Genomic DNA, 21,615 nt, shown 5'->3' with positions numbered 1-21,615 from the left:
CCCACATGGACACGTCACAGCTCCACACCCCGCGGGGACACGTAACAGCTCCTCACCCCACATGGACACGTCACAGCTCCTCACCCCGCGGAGACACGTCACAGCTCCTCACCCCACGTGGATACGTCACAGCTCCTCACCCCGCGTGGGCACGTCACAGCCCCTCACCCCACGTGGATACGTCACAACTCCACACCCCGCGGGGACACGTCACAGCTCCACACCCCGCGGGGACACGTCACAGCTCCTCACCCCGCGTGGATACGTCACAGCTCCTCACCCCCCGTGGATATGTCACAGCTCCTCACCCCACATGGACACGTAACAGCTCCTCACCCCACATGGACACGTCACAGCTCCACACCCCGCGGGGACACGTCACAGCTCCTCACCCCACGTGGATACGTCACAGCTCCTCACCCCGCGTGGGCACGTCACAGCCCCTCACCCCACGTGGATATGTCACAGCTCCTCACCCCACATGGACACGTAACAGCTCCTCACCCCACATGGACACGTCACAGCTCCACACCCCGCGGGGACACGTCACAGCTCCTCACCCCACGTGGATACGTCACAGCTCCTCACCCCGCGTGGGCACGTCACAGCCCCTCACCCCACGTGGATACGTCACAGCTCCTCACCCCCCGTGGACACGTCACAGCTCCTCACCCCGCGGGGACACGTCACAGCTCCACACCCCGCGGGGACACGTCACAGCTCCTCACCCCGCGTGGATACGTCACAGCTCCTCACCCCCCGTGGATATGTCACAGCTCCTCACCCCACATGGACACGTCACAGCTCCACACCCCGCGGGGACACGTCACAGCTCCTCACCCCACATGGAAACGTCACAGTTCCTCACCCCGCGGGGACACGTCACAGCTCCACACCCCGCGGGGACACGTCACAGCTCCACATGTCACGGGGTGCACGTCACTGCACCCACACCACATTGGGCACGCTTAGGGTCTTCGGCCTCAGGCCCCTCCTGCCATCACTGGGCGACTCAGTTTCCTGGCTAGGCTGGTCCTTGGCCAGGGAGTGTGGGGGTTTGGACCCTGCCTTGGGTTGGCCAGGGCCACAGCTCGGGTCTACACTCGTGAACACTTGGCCTACTGACTTGGTGAAGGCAACTTGTGGCACATTTGGGCTGTTCACTTTGAACATGGGGTGGTGTCTGCGGGTCTGGGTCTGGAAGGGAGTATGGAGAGCCATGCGGGTGACATAAGCTGGCCAGGACAGGGCCCAGAGGCAGAGGGGACGCCGGCAGCAGCTGCCCATCGTGGCCGGGTCGGGGTGGTGTCCGGTCCGGCCCGCAGGGATGCTGGGGCCGTGTCACTCGTGGCCAGTCTGCCGTCGAGGTCTGCCGCTGGAGTCCAGCTCCAGGAGTTCGCAGCTCAGGAAGGGTGCGTGGGGTCAGCGATAAAGACCAGACGTGACCCTTGGTGCACTCTCACAGCTCAACAAAAAGCTGTCCTTTTTATTTTCTCAGACGCCTCACAAGCTTCTGCACAAGCAACTAATTGTTCTAGACTAGGGGGGCATGCGCAGACATTTGGTCACTCCGTCTGCACTTCAGGGCTAAGCAGGCGCCCCTAAAGATAATTCTGCAAAATACTGTATTCATATTCTTCAAAGAAAGCCACTATCTATCCTTCAACAGCAGCCATGGAGCGACAGCCAGGACTCCAAGGCCAAGGCACATGCGATTTCCTGCTAATCAGTAGTACCTGCCCACCACATTTCTATTTCTACAATTTACTCATTATTTAATGGGAAAATAGGTTACAAGGAAAAAAACGTAAAATCTGAAACAGAAGTTTCAAATATAAAATCCCCCTACAACTACAGACTATAACCCCATAAACAACGACACAATAATCAAAAGCATTTTTATTTAATAAAAGCATCCTTAATTCTTCTAGCTAAAAATTATAAAGGCAGCTAAAACAGTTACATTTTCCACACTCCTAAAAATTGCAAAGGCAGGCTAGCCTTTGAGATAACAATAACCATATTTATTGCCATAGCAGTTTCAGCTCTCACTCCCATCACTTGCATTAATATTTAGGATATTTTCAAGCCCCTTCCCAGAAGGAGTGCTACATGTCTGGGCCAGATTCTAAGACAATGGTTAAGTACCCAATAAGGTGTCCAAAAATGACATGGGCTTAATTGTGCTCCTGTGTGTAAATTGTCAAAGGCCCACTCACCAAGACATTATCAGTGACATTAACTCTCAAGCTCACATCAGTGGCAAACAATGCCTCAATAGATTGCAGGATTCCCAGTGGGGTGCTTGCGTGTCCATGCAGCCAGGGGTGAAACAGCGTCCAGGTGCTCAGAGGCTTCCGCCGCGCCCTGCCTAACAGCTGGAAGCTGCCCGGGGCCCTGCCACACGGGGGCGCTGTTCTCTTCACACCCACTGCACGGACCCCAGCAGTCTTCCTCATCCCAGGTCATGACTAACAGTCCCCCGTGGGCAGTGCGTTAGAGCAGCCGACCGGCGTTCCAAGTCTGTGTGGGGGCTGCGTGATGGCTCACTTTGCTAATGATTACCTCAAGTCCCAGGTCCCACGTGGGCGCTGGTTCAGGTCCTGGCAGCCCCACTTCCCATCCGGCTCCCTGCAGTCAAGGACGGCCCAAAGCTTTGGGACCCTGCACCTGCGTGGGAGACCTGGAAGAGGCTCCTGGCTTCGGATTGGCTCAGCTCCTGCCGTTATGGCCATGTTGGGGAGTGAACGGAAGATCTTTCTGTCTCTCCTTCTCTGTAAATCTGCCTTTCCAAGAACGACAAAATAATTCTTTGACAAATTAACCTTTGTGTTTGAAAGGGAAGAGATAAAGAGATAAGAGCTGGATGCCACGCCTGCGTGGGTGTTGATGACAGCTGAGAGAGATGGCCTCCTGCATGGCCAAGTGCCTGCAGCGACGGCGCTCCTAGGAGCCCCGGGCTCCATGCAGCTCTCCCGCAGGGCAGCAGGGACCCAGCCTCTGAGCTGGAGCCAGGAGGGGCAACTGGGCCTCGAACCTTGGCCCTCTGACGTGGATAGCCTGTGGTCCATGCAGGGTCCCAACTCCACTATCTGGAGGGGCCCCGTGTGTTGCCTATGCCCACGGGAAGCCTGGGGCTGGCCTGATGCTGAAGTCCCATCACCCACCCAGGCTGGAAATGACACACCCAGATGGCGCAGTCAGATAAGGGCTGTGGTAGTGACTGGGTGGGGCACTTCCTCATCCTGGGCTGGCAGGCGACACCAGAGGAGGGTGGTGGGTGCGGCCAGTTGGCATCCTCTCTCCAGCAGACAGGACCCTGGGGCCTGGGTGGGCCAGCATGCATGGCAAGGAGGAAGTGGGCCACACCAGACCACGGGACAGCTGCGGGAAGATGCTGGGAGTCAGCGAGGGTGAAGGAGAGAGGGGCCGGGGGGACGTGGGGCTGTCCCTCTCACCCTGGAGGGCAGGGGGGTGATGTGCTGCCTGGCCTGCTGACACCGCCGGCACAAGGGCCTTGCACCCGAGCTTCCCTGACCACCCACCGCTGCTGGGAGGCCTGCAGCCTGCCACAGCCCTCACCAAGTCCGGGGTCGGGGCCTGTGGACAGTCCACAACCGGACGGAACCTCAACCAGGACTGATCCCCCCCTCAGAACGAACCCCTGCCCAGGACTGACCACTGCTCAGGACAGACTCCTGCCCAGGACTGACCCCTGCCCAGGAAGACACCCTGTGCAGGATGGACCCCCTGCCCAGGACAGACCCCTGCCCAGGACAGACCCCCTGCCCAGGACAGACCCCTGCCCAGGACTGACCACTGCCCAGGACAGACCCCTGCTCAGGACAGAACCCCTACCCAGGACAGACCCCTGCCCAGGACTGACCACTGCCCAGGACAGACCCCTGCTCAGGACAGACCCCTGATCAGGACGGACCCCCTGCCCAGGACAGACCCCTGATCAGGACGGACCCCCTGCCCAGGACAGACCCCTGCTCAGGACAGACCCCCTGCCCAGGACTGACTGCTGCCCAGGACAGACCTCCTGCGCAGGACGTACCCCCTGCTCAGAATGGAACCCCTGCCCACTGTTCGATCTGCCGACCAGCCAAGCACAAACAGGCCTTTATTATGCAGAGAGCAGTCCGTTCCTGGGCCTTTTCCGGGCCGTGAGGGAACGCACAGGAGAGCAGAGGACACAAGTGGGAAGAACAAGCTGGGTGGCGGAGACAAAGGTGTCCTACCCCCTCTGCATGGGTGCTGGCGTCAGCCCTGCTTGGTCCTGATAGGACAGGAGTGTTGGCCCTTGTCCGTCATTGGCCTGTACGTGGCCTTGGCTGCACTGGGGTGTGCCAGATCCCTGGTTGAGGTCACTGTGGTGTCCACCCACTTCCTGTAACCACGGGAACCATCCCCCAGGACTGACCCCCACCCAGGACTGACCCCTGCCCAGGACAACAGGGTCAGTTAGAGGCAAGCCCCTAACAGCCGGAGAGGAACAGGCCACACTCCACGCAGAACAGCACGCCACCCGCAGCTCAGTGCAGGCCAGCGTGTTGCCCAACATGCAGTTGCTGTAGTCCAGCCCTTGTCCTGTATCTGATAGGTCAGTGTTGCGTGTTCTCCATAGCCCTGACAGTCGGCCTCTTCCGCGCTGGCCGCCAGGCGTAAGATGTTGCCATGTGTAAGCTGTACAGGAAACGCGTGTTCTTGCCATTTTTCTTACTTGTGTGTGTGTGTGTGTTTTTTATAGCTTAAAAAGGAAATTGCACAGTGCGTTTCCTCCTGCCTCGGCCCCGCCCCTGTCTCTGACCCCCGGAGGTGTTCCCGAAACACCTTCACTTGCAGATTGGCCTTCCCGCCCACCGGCCACTGCCGGGGCCATGCCCCTGCGGCCAGGCACTGGGCAGGCCCAGCAGCCGCTGGAAGGAGAGCCGTGGCAGGGGGCCAGGCGGGCGTTCGGAGGCTCCGTGCGTCCTGGGCTGTAGGTGAGTGACCTCCTGGGGCTGGACTGTGGGAGAGGTGGGACAGGATGGACAGGGACATGCTGACTGCCCCAGGACACAGGTGACAGGCGACCCGGCCAGCGCACAGGGCCAGGAGCTGCACCTCGAGCAGCACAGGCGGGAGGGGCAGTCTCGGCCTCTGGGCTCTTGGTGCCGGACAGGGCGCCCCCAGAAGGGGCCCCTGGCCTGGGTGTGCGACCTGCAGCGAGACCCAGCTGCCCTGATTCCCAAGCTGCACCACCGGCTGTGTCGGTCGCCGTGGACAAACCACAAGGCGTGGAGAGAAAGGCTTCTCCAGCCGTGGTCACGTCTCTGGGAAGCAGGGCTGCCAGGCCAAGGGCCGGACCCAGGGACCGGATCTGTCTGAGCGAACCAGGGAGGTGTTGCCTCGCTCCCGTGCCTGGCCTGGCAGTTAAGACTCTGTAGGTCTCCAGGCCCTGTGTGGCCACCCCTTTGCCCAGCTCTGGTTCCTGACTCTGGCCCCAGTGCCAAGCGTTTCATCCGAGCTGCTCCCGAGCAGCACCCAGTGGAGTCGCTGCCTCCAGCTCCTGCTGGGTGCAGGCCCGGCCCCCTGTGGAGGTTTGGGGAGTGAGGCAGCAGACAGGAGCACCTCTCTGGCAAATAAGTGAGCGTGAATATGGTCGATGCGGTTGGGACTGCGTGCATTCAAACACGACTAGGTGGGGTAGTTGCTGCTGGCTGGACACCCACAGGGCTGACAGGTGCCGTGAGCTTGCGAGAAGACCCAAGGGCCCCTGCGGGAAGGACCCTGACTGCCGTAGAGGGAACCTCCAGGCTCAGCCCTGTTGGTGGGTCACTGGGCAGACGATGAGCACGTGAGGGGAGCGCGTGGACACATGTGCAGGTGGACGAGTGGACGGTGAGGAACGAGTGGGTCGTGGGTGGATGGAGAGACTAAGAGAAGGGGGAGAGATGAATTGCAGGTCCTGGCAGTAGAGCAGCATGCTGGTCCTGTACCTGCAAGTACTGGGATCTCACATGAGCGTCGCTTCATGTCCTGGCTGCCCGTCCCCTCCAGCTCCCTGCTTGTGGCCCAAAGCCTAGGGACCCTGCACTGCGTGGGAGACCTGGAAGAAGCTCCTGGCTCCTGGCTTTAGATCAGCTCAGCTCTGGCCATTGCGGCCACCTGGGGAGTGAACCAGCGCTGAGGATCTTTCCTTCTTCATAAAAATCTGCCTTGCAAATAAAGGTGTTTGGAAATGAGCAAGTGGATGAATAATGAATGATTGGATCAGTGACTTAGCAAGTGGGCGGACAGGTGGACGGGTGGCAGGGTGGACGGGTGGATGAACGGATGGGTCGAAGGGTGGACGGGTAGGCTAGTAGACGGATGGACGGTGTGATAAATGGCCGGATGGACTGGTAAACAGACAGACGGATGGACGGGTAGAAGGGTAGACGGGTGGACAGATGGACGGGTGGACGGGTGACAGCTAGAGCAAGAGAGGACGCTGGCCTGCGCACCCCCTGCAGGGGCACAAGGAGCATTTAGCCACGGAAACACGTCTTCTCACACTTGCCCTACTCACTGGCGTGCTGTTAAATCCAGACCCCTCCTAGGCCAGAGGGACCCCAAGCCAACCTGGCCCCTTTATCCTCTCCACAAAGACCCTGTGGAAGACAGGGTGCTGCTCTCATGTGCTGGGGTGCGCTGCAGGGGTCTCTGCAGGAGGTCCTGCCCCAAAGCCGGGACCACCCTGCTCACCACTGCTGCAGCCCTTCTCCGCCACCCGCACTGTGGAGCTACGCCATGGTGTCTGCTTCTGCAGCTCCTAAAAATGACAGGTCTGAGTGCTGGTCTCAGGTTTCAGAGTATGGGCAACCTCAGGCCCGCAGGGGGATGCCTGGGGGCCCCTGGGGACGCCGGGGGGCGCCGGGGGACGCCTGGGGACTCCGGGCGGCGCTGGGGGATGCCTGGGCATGTTTGCAACATCCTCCGAGAAAGCGCCTGCCTGCATGTCCACTTTACGGAGGAGCAGACTGAGGCCAGGTGATAGAAGCAGCCACGTGAGGTCAGACTGCCAGGCAAGGCTCGGAGTGGAGCGTGACCCACGTGGAAACATCAGGAGGAAGCACTTGGTTATGTAAACTTGAGCTCTACCGAGAGGGAAGTGGCCGGCCGGGGAGTGACCTTAGACAAGCTACAGCTTCCTCCTCTGGGGCCACACCCCCTGCAGGATGGGCATCCCCACAGAAAGTGTGCTACGCCCACTTCTGGAACCCTCAGGGACCGCCAGCCGTTGGCGGCTTCACCCCCACTCCCACACCTGCTGCGCACTCCCGCTGCCATTTCTAAACAGGCATGCAAATCAGGCACCTGGCGTCCCAGCACCGCGCTCCGCGGGCAGGGCCGGTGAGCGGGCAAACCCTCGGGGCTGTGGGTCACCAGGGACAGTGGTTGAGGGCAGGTCAGGGGAAGGAGGACAGTCTCAGGGCAGGAGACATTCAAGGGTCAACGAGATGGGTGGCGAGGGGCTGGCCAGGGTGCAGCAGGAATACGGGGGGTGCTCACCGCACTGCCCTTAGTGACCCCACTTTGGCATCATGTGTGGCTGTCAAGGGTGGTAGGAATTGTCCTCCCCAACCCTCAACATGGAGCCAACTGAAGGAAGCCCGCTCAGGACCCACCCACACAGAGCAGGCCCCTCTCTGGACCCAATCAGGACACCTGGACCCGCTCAGGACCCACCTACACTGAGAAGGCCCCTCTCTGGACCCACTCAGGACCCCTGGACCCGCTCAGGACCCCTGGACCCGCTCAGGACCCACCCACACTGAGCAGGCCCCTCCCTGGACCCGCTCAGGACCCACCCACACAGAGCAGGCCCCTCTCTGGACCCACTCAGGACACCTGGACCCGCTCAGGACCCACCCACACTGAGAAGGCCCCTCCCTGGACCCACTCAGGACCCCTGGACCCGCTCAGGACCCACCCACACTGAGCAGGCCCCTCTGCCACTCGGACCCGACCGCTCAGGACCCACCCACACTGAGCAGGCCCCTCCCTGGACCCACTCAGGACCCCTGGACCTGCTCAGGACCCACCCACACTGAGCAGGCCCCTCCCTGGACCCACTCAGGACCCACCCACACTGAGCAGGCCCCTCCCTGGACCCACTCAGGACCCCTGGACCCGCTCAGGACCCACCCACACTGAGCAGGCCCCTCCCTGGACCCACTCAGGACCCACCCACACTGAGCAGGCCCCTCCCTGGACCCACTCAGGACCCCTGGACCCACTCAGGACCCACCCACACTGAGCAGGCCCCTCCCTGGACCCACTCAGGACCCCTGGACCCGCTCAGGACCCACCCACACTGAGCAGGCCCCTCCCTGGACCCACTCAGGACCCCTGGACTCGGTCAGGACCCACCCACACTGAGCAGGCCCCTCCCTGGACCCACTCAGGACCCCTGGACCCACTCAGGACCCACCCACACTGAGCAGGCCCCTCCCTGGACCCACTCAGGACCCACCCACACTGAGCAGGCCCCTCCCTGGACCCACTCAGGACCCCTGGACCCACTCAGGACCCACCCACACTGAGCAGGCCCCTCCCTGGACCCACTCAGGACCCACCTACAATGAGAAGGCCCCTCCCTGGACCCACTCAGGACCCCTGGACCCGCTCAGGACCCACCCACACTGAGCAGGCCCCTGCCTGGACCCACTCAGGACCCCTGGACCTGCTCAGGACCCACCCACACTGAGCAGGCCCCTCCCTGGACCCACTCAGGACCCCTGGACCTGCTCAGGACCCACCCACACTGAGCAGGCCCCTCCCTGGACCCACTCAGGACCCCTGGACTCGGTCAGGACCCACCTACACTGAGAAGGCCCCTCCCTGGACCCACTCAGGACCCCTGGACCCACTCAGGACCCCTGGACCCGCTCAGGACCCACCCACACTGAGCAGGCCCCTCCCTGGACCCACTCAGGACCCCTGGACCCGCTCAGGACCCACCCACACTGAGAAGGCCCCTCTCTGGACCCACTCAGGACCCCTGGACCTGCTCAGGATCCACCCACACTGAGCAGGACCCTCCCTGGACCCACTCAGGACCCCTGGACCCACTCAGGACCCCTGGACCCGCTCAGGATCCACCCACACTGAGCAGGCCCCTCCCTGGACCCACTCAGGACCCCTGGACTCGGTCAGGACCCACCCACACTGAGCAGGCCCCTCCCTGGACCCACTCAGGACCCCTGGACCTGCTCAGGACCCACCCACACTGAGAAGGCCCCTCCCTGGACCCACTCAGGACCCCTGGACTCGGTCAGGACCCACCCACACTGAGCAGGCCCCTCCCTGGACCCACTCAGGACCCCTGGACCCGCTCAGGACCCACCCACACTGAGCAGGCCCCTCCCTGGACCCACTCAGGACCCCTGGACCCGCTCAGGACCCACCCACACTGAGCAGGCCCCTCCCTGGACCCACTCAGGACCCCTGGACCCACTCAGGACCCACCCACACTGAGCAGGCCCCTCCCTGGGCCCACTCAGGACCCCTGGACTCGTTCAGGACCCAGCCACACTGAGCAGGCCCCTCCCTGGACCCACTCAGGACCCCTGGACCCGCTCAGGACCCACCCACACTGAGCAGGCCCCTCCCTGGACCCACTCAGGACCCCTGGACCCACTCAGGACCCACCCACACTGAGCAGGCCCCTCCCTGGGCCCACTCAGGACCCCTGGACTCGGTCAGGACCCAGCCACACTGAGCAGGCCCCTCCCTGGACCCACTCAGCTCACTGTCTAGGGTGTCCCCACGGCTCAGGCGTCAGTGTCCCTCCAGCCTGGTCTTGGCGCTCAGCCATGGGGGCAGGACCACAGCCCAGGACAGAGCTGCTCTGTCATGTCTTCCATCCATCTGTCATGGGTCCATCACCCATCTGTCCCTCCACCCGTCCAGCCGTGCAGCCGTCCAGCCGTCCGTCCTTCTCACTGTTCCGTTACCCGGCGCCCTCACTAGCGCAGCGTGATGAGCTGTGTGTGGAGGAGGAATGACAAAGTTCGACCGATTAAGGAACTTGGACAGAGAGGGATGGAGACACAGGGCCCTCTGGCCGTGGAGGGCTGCAGTTTGCAGGCTTTATTCGAGTTCTGTGCGTGTGCAGCCCCACGTGAGGCTCCGGCATCTTTGCAGAGAGCAGAGGGAACTGTGTGCGCACGCTAGGCCTTGCTGGGCCGAAAGTGAGCCCGCACGGCGCATCCTGCGTGTCAAGAGCTCGAGAGGAGAAGCGTGAGGTCTGCAGGGTCCCAAGTCAGGAAAGCAGAAATGAGACAGGAAGGACCACGCCGCGCAAACGCGGCGCAGGCTGAGGAAGTGCCCCGGCAGCTACCAGCTGGAAACGCCTGTTACCGCTCCAAGTGAAAATCAGGTTAAGGCCGCCCCAGGCCCCCACAGCCGACCACACACGAGCGGCTCCAAGCTTCTTCCCTTTGCCCTGGCGGCCTCGGGGACGGCCGTGTGTGACGGCGTGCCCAACGTGCTCTTGGCATCTATCTAGCCGGCAGTCCCAGCGACAGACCACTCTGGCTGCCCTGGACCCTGCAAGCCCACACCGCGGGTGCCACCATCCCACTGGCCGCTGCCTGGCAGGCCTCGTAGGGTGCAGCTGCTCGTGTCCCAGCTGCCCTGGCCCGGGTGGGAGCTGTGCCTCAGACATCTGTGTGCTGCTGGGCTCCTGCACCGGGCTCTGTCCCTGACTGCAGCGCCTTGCTTCCCCGCCCCCCCAAAGATTTATTTATTTATTCATTTATTTATTGGAAAGGCAGGTTGACAGAGAGGAGAGACAAAATTTTCATCCAATGGTTCACTCCTCAAGTGGTTGCAACAGCCAAAGCTGAGCTGATCTGAAGCCAGGAGCCAGGAGCTTCTTCCAGGACTCCCATGCAGGGTCCAAGGCTTGGGTCACAAGCAAGCAGGGAGCTGGACGGGAAGTGGAGCAGCCGGGACATGAGCCAGTGCTCATATGGGATCCTGGAACTGCAGACAGGATCAGCCAACTGAGCCATCACACTGACCCCCCAGCTCCCTGCTAATGTGCACCCCACGGCACACTGGCTGGCAGCTCGAGGAACAGGCCCCTGAAGCTCAAGTGGGGGGCCCGGAGGAAGCTCCTGTCTCCTGCCTTTAGCCTGGCCCAGCCCTAGCTGCTGTGGCCACTTGGGGGAGTGAACTAGTGGGCCCAAGATGTGTGTGTGTGTGTGTGTGTGTGTGTGTAACTTACCCTTTCAAACAGACGTTTTAAAAAGGAAAGAAAATCAGCTGGTATTGGAGTAGCCAGCTGCTGGGCAGTGCGTGCCAGGGAAGCCCTTCCCCTCTGACGCTGGGCACGTGTGCAGTGCAGCTTCCTGGGTTCTGAGAGGCAGACTGGCCGGCAGCTGAGCCGTCCCCTCGTTCACTCCCCTGAAGGCCACAGCCGCCACACCTGAGCCGGGCTGCGGCAAGGAGCCAGGAGCTCCATGGAGTTCCCCCGGGAGGGGATGGGGGGCCCAGGGCACATCCTGCCATCCCCAGGGTGTCATTATCAGGGAGCTGAGTCAGAAGCAGGGTGGCTGGAACTCAGGCCCGGCTGTCCGGTCAGGGCCGCCAGTGCCCCAGCTGCAGGAGGCTACCCCGGGGTCCACGCCCCATTTCCGGCTCCTTGGTAAGCGGCCATCACCTCTCCCAGGCACCAGCCAGGGACACTCCAGTGCAGGCATCCGGCCCTCTGCCAGGGCCCAAGTCCAGGGGTGTGGGCCAGGCTGACCCCTCCTGAGGCCTCATCCGCTGGCCACTAGATCCCTTCAAAGCAAAAGCTCAGAATGAGGCCAAAGTCAGCTTAAAAAGCAAAAGTCTGAGAAATGTGTCGTGGTATCTGTTCGCGAACCCGTTGCCCTCCGCATAGAGCCCACTCCAGGACTTGGCCCACCTGCGGCCTTGCAGGAGCAAGAGGGGGTTCTGCCCATCATTTGGCTTCAAACCTCCTGCAGTGGACGGCCGGGGGAGCGGGGCCTCATCTCCTGTGTCCATCCAGAGCTTGCCCCAGAGGGCCAGCCACCCTGGGTGCCGGGGACCCACTGCATGGGTCCCAGCTGGTCAAGTTGTGCTTACAGGGGTACTGGTCTCTCCCCAGCAGCCGAAGGAGGGTTGGCGGGGAGACCGTGGCCAGTGATTGTCACCTGGCTGCCATGGTCAGCAGCAGAGATGTGGCATGGCTGCTGTGGTCACCAGGGATGATTACCTGGCCACTGTGGTCACCAGGGACCATCATCTGGTCGCTGTGGTCACCAAGGACCATCATCTGACCGCTGTGGTCACCAGGGACCATCACCTGGCTGCTGTGGTCACCAGGGACTTGGTTGGAGATCACTTGGGGACACATGTGGAGACAGGGGTTCCAGGCAGCAGCTTAGGCAGTGGGCAGCCCCTGGCCCCGCCCTCTCCCCATGTCCCAGCCCGGCCGTCCGTTGAGGGGTGCAGGCTCCCTCCACACCCCTTCATTCATTCACCCCTTCCCTCCACACAGACCCTGACCTGCTGCGGTGGCCACTCACCCACTCTTACTCACTATATGATTTGTTCTTCCTACCAATCCGGCATCAGGGGCGCCTGACCGGGCACCGCAGGGCAAGGGGGCGGAGAGACGGACCCCGGGGGGCGTAGGTGGCCAGGAGGTCAAAGGTGAGGTCAGTGGTGACACAGGAAGCAAAAGCAGAAGTGAAGCGGCAGCCCCCAACTGGCGAGGGTTGTTCTGCGTCTGGGTTGCGCTGGTGCCACAGCCAGAAGCCCTTAGCGCCAGGTCACCCACGCAGCCCTCTTGTTCTAGAAAATTCTCACACCCCGTTCCCCGGCTCCCCAGCCACAACGGTCTGCCTTCAGAGCTCAGAGCTCTGCAGTGTGTGATCTGAGCTGGCTCTCTCTGCGGGGCACCACGACGTGGGTGACCCTGGGCAGCGTCCCAGCCTGGCCCGACGCCAGCTTTGTGCAGCTTCTCTGTGGTCCTGGAAGGCCAGCGGCTTCCCACCTGCGTCCAGTCCGACGCCCCACGTGTCTCCGCGTCCTCGGGCGTTGCAGGTGTGATGGGCAGGTGTGTTCTGTGCCGGGCCGGTGACTCTGTGTCAGTAGCACGCCGCGGTCTTGGCCGCTTGCACATTACAGCTCGGCTGTGGGCCGACGCAGCCCTGATGCAGACAGAAATGAAAGTTAAAAACCTGCTACTGAGGAGAGCACGTGAGGGGCCCGAGGGACGCGGAGGGGCGACCACAAGCTGCGTGCTCACTTGGCTACCTCTTGCTTTGTCTTGTTTGCTTTTTAAAAGATTTGTTTATTTACTTTTATTGGAAAAGCAGATTTTACAGAGAGACAGAGAGGAAGATCCTCCATCTGCTGGTTCACTCCCAAGTGGCCACAAGGGCTGGGACTGAGCCGATCCAATCCAAAGCCAGGAGCCAGGAGCTTCTTCCTGGTCTCCCACTTGGGTGCGGGGTCCCAAGGTTTTGGGCCGTCCTCGACTGTTTTCCCGGGCCACAAGCAGGGAGCTGGATGGGCAGCGGGGCTGCCGGGATTAGAACCGGCGCCCATAGGGGATCCCGGGGCGTGCAAGGAGAGGAGTTCAGTCATCCAGCTACTGTGTGGGCCCGACTTTTTGTTTTTATACTCTGTCTAATCCGCCAGCAGTCATGCCACGTCCATCCACCTCTCATCGCCCACGCCCTCACCCGGGCCGCCCTGTCGGCCCTCTAACTTGTCCAGTTCGCTCCATCTGGCTCACCGGCCCATCGCTTCCACCCCTCACCATCCAGGCACCTGTGCCGTCTGACCCGTGAGCAGCTCTCGTCACTTCACACCCAGGGAGCTGAGGCTGACGGCACTCAAAGATTATTTGGGCACAAAATTTTTGAAATTGCTGTATGGTGCTTTCCATAATAACGTTTCGTGAATGAGTCCAATGCCCCTTGTGTGTGTGCATGTACAGTTCTCTGGAACATTCCACGGAGGCCTCGTGAGCTTCTCCCATGGGTCGCTTAACGCTGTCCTGACTCCACTTCCGGAAGGATTCCTCTGTCTCTCCCTGGGCGAGGTGCTGGCCCCGCCGTGAGCTCTTTCCTGGCTGCTCGCAGCCTGCCGGGGTGAGCGAGCGCAGGTTCGTCCTCACGTGTCCCTCTGGCAGCCGGCTGCTTCTCACGCCTGCTCTGTGAGCTGGCCCTGGAGCGTGAGAACTGGCTCCTGGTCCCTGTGCCGCGGCCACCCACCCTCCCCGTGCCCAGGACGGGTGTCTCTCCCTTTCCGCGGCCCGCCCCACTCGACACCCGCACTGCCTGTGCTCATGAAGCGCCCACTGCAAAAAGATCGCTGGGTTTGAGCTGAGATGTTCTGTGTCCTTCTGGAAGGCTCCTTGGTCTGGTTTTCCCCGGGCAGTGGGGGGAGGAAGTCGGAAGGTGAGCCCGACCTGAAGAGGCTCTTGTGTTCACGATGAACTGCCATAGGGCTATGGGTCAGTCACACGTGCCAAGCTCACCCTGACAGAATGTTCTAGAACCGCTGGGGGTTGCACCCCAGCTCGCCTTTCACAGGCGTTCTTGCTAAAGCAGTCACCCCCTGCAGGTGTTTGCTGGAGAAACGCAGTGACAGCAGAAGCTCCCGTTCCCCACCTCCTGCTGTGCTAACTGCCTGTCGATGTGGTCCAAGGCAGAGAGCCTGCAGGCTTGTAGGACCCAGGTGGCCGTCCCCGCACTGCAGACGGCAGCCACATGCAAATGGTGGAGGCTGCGCTGGGCCTGCGCCAGAGGGCAAAGACGGCACGTTTCCTGCCAGGTCCCAACCCGCCTGACCACCGCCCCCACCCTGCTTACTCGGTTTTGGCAGTCGGCCAGGCATGGCAACGGGGAACCTCAGGCCTGGGCAGCGGGGCAGGGGGCGGGGCTGAGAAAACAGCTGCTGGGGCTTGGAGAAAGTCGGGGGTGGTGTGCATGGGGCGACTGGTATTGGCTCAGCAGAATGGCTGGTGCCTCTCTGAAGCTTTGATCTCTGCCCTTGCCTTGACCCAGGGGTGCTCGCTGTCCCCCCCAGACCCCTCTCAGGTGCAGTCACAGGCTGCCCCTGCCAGGATCTGGTTCTAAAGTCAGATCATAGTCGGCCTCCCAAGGTCAACATTGAGGGCTGCTCTGGGCCCTGTGGGATGTTGAGAGAGCTCCACCCACCAGATGCCAGGAGCCCCTCAACATCCAAGAATGACACCCCAAACGTCCCCAGAGGGTAGAGTCAGCCGCACTTGAAGCCATTGTTCGGACATCCAGACAAGTGGAGACCTGCATACAACAGTGATGGGTCGGATAAGGAGCGGGAGGTTGGCAGAGGGGCGAGATGGCATTCAGTAAACGAAGGACAACAGAGGACGGACAGGGACATCGGCGCCCGATGGGTGAGACAGACGGCAGTTGCAGATTGATGCATTGAGTAACTGATGACGGAAGGTTGACAAGCAGACAGTGGAAATATCATTCATGAAAATGAATGGCTGATGGAGACAGGCCTCCTCGGAATGACCCTGACCAGTGACCTGTGGCAGAACTGGACGTGGCACCTGCAGGTGCGTTCAGGGTCCGTCATGGTGCCACCTACTGGCATGCCCTAGCTAACAGTGTTCTGTGTGGATGGTGCTGAGTGGGTGTGCCAGGAGCTGTATGGACGGTGCTAGGTGCTGAGTGGACGGTGCTGTGTGGACGGTGCTAGGTGCTGAGTGGATGGTGCTGTGTGGATGGTGCTAGGTGCTGTGTGGACGGTGCTGTGTGGATGGTGCTGTGTGGACGGTGCCTGGTGCTGTGTGGATGGTGCTAGGTGCTGAGTGGATGGTGCTGTGTGGACGGTGCTAGGTGCTGTGTGGATGGTGCTAGGTGCTGAGTGGATGGTGCTAGGTGCTGAGTGGACGGTGCTAGGTGCTGTGTGGATGGTGCTGAGTGGACGGTGCCTGGTGCTGTGTGGATGGTGCTAGGTGCTGAGTGGATGGTGCTAGGTGCTGTGTGGACGGTGCTGTGTGGACGGTGCTGTGTGGACGGTGCTGTGTGGACGGTGCTGAGTGGATGGTGCTGTGTGGACGGTGCTGAGTGGATGGTGCTAGGTGCTGAGTGGATGGTGCTAGGTGCTGTGTGGACGGTGCTGTGTGGACGGTGCTGTGTGGACGGTGCTGAGTGGATGGTGCTGTGTGGACGGTGCTGAGTGGACGGTGCTGAGTGGACGGTGCTAGGTGCTGTGTGGACGGTGCTGTGTGGACGGTGCTGTGTAGGTGTGCTAGGTGCCGTGTGCTTGACCTGGACCTGCCAAGATGAAATGGACACAGCCCAGGGTCCAGGGACAATGGGCAGGTCGACAGAGTGCTGCCCACACTGCTGCCCAGTGCACACCCCAACTAGAGGCCGCTCCCAGGGGAGCTGTCCTTAGCCGGAAATGCCTACAGATCAAAAGTTGGCGAGTGATGGGCAGAGACCAGTGGGGGAAAGGAGAAGGTCTGTCCACGCGGGAGAATGTTCTGGAGCCAGGTGGGACATGGGCAGTGTGCTGACCACCTTGAGCCGTGCGACAGCATCAGCACCTCCTAACTGCCGGATATGGCCGTGGCGAGCAGACGCCTGCCCGCCGGACGGTCTCAGAGGCGAGCAGACGCCTGCCCACGGGACGGTCATCGAAGGCAGGGTCAGTGTCCAAGACCACAGCATTTGCTGTCCCTTGAGCATGGGACACCTGGAGCTCAGGCCCAGGGCTCAGGGACCAGGAGAACGGAACACACTTTCTCATGTTAATCACAGCGTGACAGCTGCACGGATAGGCTTGTCACTGCTAGGAGATAAGGCTGTCTCCACACACCCTCTCCCCTCCCCACCCCTCCTCTCCCTCTCTCTCCCCACCCCTCCTCTCTCTCCCCACCCCTCCTCTCCCTCCCTCCCCACCCCTCCTCTTCCCCTCCCTCCCCACCCCTCCTCTCCCTCTCCCTCCCCACCCCTCCTCTCCCCCTCCCTCCCCACCCCTGCTCTCCCTCTCTCTCCCCACCCCTCCTCTCCCTCTCTCCCCCCACCCCTCTTCCCCTCCCTCTCCACCCCTCCTCTCCCTCTCTCTCCACCCCTCCTCTCCCTCTCTCCCCACCCCTCCTCTCCCTCTCTCTCCCCACCCCTCCTCTTCCCCTCCCTCCCCACCCCTCCTCTCCCTCCCTCCCCACCCCTCCTCTCCCTCTCTCCCCACCCCTCCTCTTCCCCTCCCTCCCCACCCCTCCTCTCCCTCTCCCTCCCCACCCCTCCTCTCCCTCCCTCCCCACCCCTGCTCTCCCTCTCTCTCCCCACCCCTCCTCTCCCTCTCTCCCCACCCCTCCTCTCCCTCTCTCCCCACCCTTCCTCTCCCTCTCTCCCCACCCCTCCTCTTCCCCTCCCTCCCCACCCCTCCTCTCCCTCTCTCCCCACCCCTCCTCTCTGCCTCCTGTTCTGAACTGTGCCGGGGCTCTCCTTTCAGAGGAAACACTTCTACAGCCACTTTCAAAGACAAGCTGATTTTCATGTAAGACAGGTTAGGAATCCCTGCTGAGTCTCTGTTCTTTGGCTTGCTTTCCCTGAACTTCCTGAAGGCTCCACCTCAGGCTGGGATGTCAGCCGGGACAAACCTCAACCCGAGGGGGCGACGTCATGGTTGGGGTCATGGCCACTGAACACTGAGAAGTCCTGGAGCCTGTGCCGGCCCGCCTCGTGTCTTAGGGTGTGTCAGACACTCAGTGGAGCTGATCAAAAACAGGAAGGGCTGATGGGGGCACTACAGTCCCCACTTGGGGACGCCCCGTCTCCCGGTCCAGGAGTCTCACACGTGCCTGTGTTCTGGCGTGTGGCCCCACGAGGGCCTCGCCTAAGGCACCGAGCTGCCCACACACGCAGCAGGGCCGTCCACTCCCCAGAGTTCACCCCGCCGGGGGAGCAGCCCCTGGCGGCACCTATTGTGGGCGACTTCCACGCTGCCAGGTGGCAGTGAGGTGTGGGCGGCCGCCGCGTCGTCAGCTCGTGCAGCCACCGTGGCTGCGCTGCACGGAGGGTGGCATGCAAATGTCCCCAGTCCAGAGCCACCTGCACAGTGACGGCCACGGCAAGGCCCCAGTCCCGTGAGGCAGAAGCGAAACCAGCACCTCCCCCTCACCCCAAAGGGGTCTGAACACTGTCCTGGGGGAGAGCCTAAAGGCCTCTTCCTGTCCCAGCAGGAACACTGGCCCACCCTCTGCTGGCCAGGCCCCGGGGCACGCTGCAAAGCAGGTGGTCTGCAGCTGGCAGGAGGCTACAGCTTTGGGGGGCATGCAGGGGTGCACTGGGGGGTGGGGGAACAGCAGCCGGCCCTCCGTCACCTCCCTTCACACTTTGCATATTTACGCATGCGCTCTATTCCCTTTTCAGAACACACCACTGACTTGGGGGCGGTGTGGTCGGTGCTGGCTTTGTGCCACCCCCTCTGCCTGGACCCTCGTCCGGGCCTCTCTTCTGCCCCTGCTCCTGGGAGGTAGCAGAACCACCTTAGGCACCTGAGCCACTGCCACCCCCACCCCACGCCCGGCCTGGGGGACCTGGGTGCAGCTTCCGGCCAGCCTAGCTGTAACAGGCATTCGTGGGCTGACCTAGTGGAGAGCCGTCAGCAAAGCCCAGGAAAGAATGGGGCTTTTGGGGAGGCTTCTGCTGCGTGGCCGGGACCCCAACACGTGGCCTCTCTGGTGGGGGCCTCCGTGGGGGGCGGTCCCCGTGGGGCACTGGCAGTGGGAGGAGAGGTGGCACGGGCTCACTGTCCTCTGGGTCTGCACGACATCCGCCCCTTGCTTTGCAGACACCCGGTTCCGCTGAGGATACTGCAGCCGGCGCCGCGATGGACGTGGCAGCGGACGCGGGCTGGGCCGTGGCGGACCTGGCACTGGACATGAACGCGTCAGGCCCCGACAACGCCACGCTGCTCATGCTGCAGAACCCGGCCATCGCCGTGGTCCTGCCCGTGGTCTACTCCCTGGTGGCACTGGTCAGCATCCCCGGCAACCTCTTCTCCCTGTGGGTGCTGCTGCGTCACATCGGGCCCACGTCACCCTCGGTCATCTTCATGATCAACCTGAGCGTCACGGACCTCATGCTGGCCGCCGTGCTGCCCTTCCAGATCCACTACCACTGCAGCGGCCAGCACTGGGCCTTCGGCGGCACGCTCTGCACAGCCGTCACCGTGGCCTTCTACGCCAACATGTACTCCAGCATCCTGACCATGACCTGCATCAGCGTCGACCGCTTCCTGGGCGTGCTGTACCCGCTGGCCTCGGCCCGCTGGCGCCGCCGCCGCTACGCCCTGGCTGCCTGCGCGGCCTGCTGGCTGCTGCTGCTGACCGCCCTGGCCCCGCTGGCCCGCGCCGACCTCACCTACACCGTGGAGGCGCTGGGCATCGTGACCTGCTTCGACGTGCTGCCGTGGGGCACGCTGCCCAGCCCGGCCATGTGGGCCGCCTTCCTCTTCTCGCTCTTCGTCCTGCTCTTCCTGGTGCCCTTCGTGGTCACCGTGGCCTGCTACACGGCCACCATCCTGAGGCTCCTGCGGACCAGCGACCCGCACGGCCGGGCCCGGCGCCGCCGCGCCGTGGGGCTGGCGGCCGTGGTGCTGCTGGCCTTCGTCACCTGCTTCGCGCCCAACAACTTCGTGCTGCTGGCGCACATGGTGGGCCGCCTGTTCCTGGGCCGCAGCTACTACCACATCTACAAGCTCACGCTCTGCCTCAGCTGCCTCAACAACTGCCTCGACCCCTTCGTGTACTACTTCGCCTCCCGCGAGTTCCAGCTGCGGCTGCGGCGTTATCTGGACTGCTGCCGCCGGGCGCCCGCCGACGACCTGGACGCCCGCAGGGACAGCCTCTTCTCCGCCAGGACGCTGTCCTCGCCCGAGGCCGGCCGCAGCCGCCCCGACAGACGGGAGAGCGAGTTCTGAGCCCGGCCCAGGGCCGCAGCCGCCCGGACAGACGGGAGAGCGAGTTCTGAGCCCGGCCCAGGGCCGCAGCCGACCCGGCAAACGGGAGAGCGAGTTGTCACGTGTGGTATAGGGAGGAGGGCGTGCCACAGGGTGCCATGGGTGCCACACGGACGGCTGAACACTAGATGGCACAGCCTAGACATTCCCGTCAATCTCCTGGGCACTGGGGAGAGCTGACGAACCCCCGGGGGCTCCCACCACACGCAGTCCCTTGCGACCCCACCAGACTCAGCCCGGCCTCTGCCTGCTGCTCTTGACCATGGCCCTACCGGGCTGAGGTCCTGAGGGCGTGCCCGGCCACACAGAGCCGGCCCCCAGGGACCTGCAGGCTGAAGAAGTGACGGGTCAGAACTGTGCACGGTTAATGCGCTAAGTCCCAAGTTCAAGTTCACAGCAATCTATGCCGTCCTGAAACCTTAGGGATTTGCTGTGGGATCTTGGACAAGCTTGCTCCATGCTGGGCCCCAGGGGACCCCGTGCCCAGCAGGCAAGTCACTCTGTTCTCCGCATGTCTGGGTGGGGGTCATGGCTCCCCACAAGGGGTAGTGAGGCTGTGGCGACGGACCCTACGAGGCCCCTGGACGAAGCTCACAGAGAGACCAGCCAGGGGGTAGCAGGCTTGCCGTGGCCTGTGCGCCAGCATCTCCTGCTGGAACCCTGGCTGCTGCACTTCCGACTCCTGGCTAACAGGGCAGGTGGTGGTGCACCTGTGTGGGACACCTGATGGAGCCCAGGCTCCTTGCTCCAGGCCGCTCAGCTCTGGCTGTTACGGGCAACTGGGGGAGTAAAGCAGCAGATAGAAGCACACTCTCTCTGCATTTGTAATAAATAAATACATGCATTGGAAAAAAAAAAAAAGCAAAGAGAAGTCTGCTGACACCCAGCATGTCTGAGGGGGTTCTCGCTGGCTTCTCCCCGAGAGGCCCTCCCCCGCGTTGCAGTTTGTCTCTGGTGCGGAGACCCGGCTCATCTGCTTATATTCCTTGTCCTGTGAAGCGTCAGCGTCCCCTGTGGTGGCCCTGGAACACAGGTTCCAGGTGCACGGACCAGCGGAGCACACAGGCTCGGCCCTAAGCGCCCACCGGGCCAGGGCGCGTCTCTGCTGCCACCTGCTGGGAGCTGCGGGACTCTGAGGACCACAGTCCACGCTTCGTGCAGGGGTGATGCGCCCGCAGCTGCGGGCTGCTTGGGGCTCCTGGGCAGAGGGCCTGTGGCGGGGACCCCTGTGCAGCCCCTGGGATCCAGGCCCTGCCCTTGCTGGCTCGGTGACCCCGGCACCAGTTGGCCAGGTTGGGGAGGGTGTTTCCAGCAGCCAGGGCCACCCCACCACTCAGCCAGGGTTCTGGTTGGGGTCCTCGGGGCCACAGCACCCCTGTCCCTTCTCCTGGACCCTGTCAGGAGAGCAGCTGCCCCAGGCCAACCTCCCCTCTGCTGTCCAAGGCCTGGCAGCTCTCTTCAGCCCCACTCCCGGCGTGGCGGCCCCAGGCTCCCAGCCTCGGCCTGGCCCAGCTCTGGCCGTTGTGGCCTCCGCCTGGCCCAGCTCCGGCCGTCATGGCCTCGGCCTGGCCCAGCTCTGGCCGTCGTGGC

General features: G+C 62.7%; 1 protein-coding gene across 3 annotated transcripts; it reads left to right on the top strand.

Annotated features, from left to right (window-relative positions):
- Positions 1 to 4,556: 4,556 nt before the first annotated feature.
- On the top strand, positions 4,557 to 20,683 carry P2RY8 (P2Y receptor family member 8). Of its 3 annotated transcripts, XM_040991659.1 has the most exons (3): positions 4,557 to 4,988; positions 18,856 to 20,001; positions 20,048 to 20,683. In XM_040991659.1, the coding sequence occupies exon 2, from the start codon at positions 18,895 to 18,897 to the stop codon at positions 19,984 to 19,986; it is 1,092 nt and encodes a 363-aa protein (XP_040847593.1). In that variant the 5' UTR covers positions 4,557 to 4,988; positions 18,856 to 18,894; the 3' UTR covers positions 19,987 to 20,001; positions 20,048 to 20,683. The 3 variants fall into 3 exon arrangements, with proteins under 3 accessions (XP_040847593.1, XP_040847591.1, XP_040847592.1); XM_040991657.1 differs by having other exon boundaries at positions 18,856 to 20,683; XM_040991658.1 differs by lacking the exon at positions 4,557 to 4,988 and adding an exon at positions 18,378 to 18,745 and having other exon boundaries at positions 18,856 to 20,683.
- The last annotated feature ends 932 nt before the right edge of the window (positions 20,684 to 21,615 follow it).

Source organism: Ochotona curzoniae, unplaced genomic scaffold (assembly GCF_017591425.1).
Source record: "Ochotona curzoniae isolate NIBS_2020 unplaced genomic scaffold, NIBS_Ocur_1.0 contig_65, whole genome shotgun sequence".
NCBI classification, from domain to species: domain Eukaryota; kingdom Metazoa; phylum Chordata; class Mammalia; order Lagomorpha; family Ochotonidae; genus Ochotona; species Ochotona curzoniae.
Note: the sequence above shows the minus strand (reverse complement) of the source record. Positions and strands in the feature narration are given on the sequence as shown.

Bases quoted from the DNA above. Each gene is read 5' to 3' on its own strand.
- P2RY8 (XM_040991659.1), top strand. From the start codon at position 18,895: ATGGACGTGGCAGCGGACGCGGGCTGGGCCGTGGCGGACCTGGCACTG.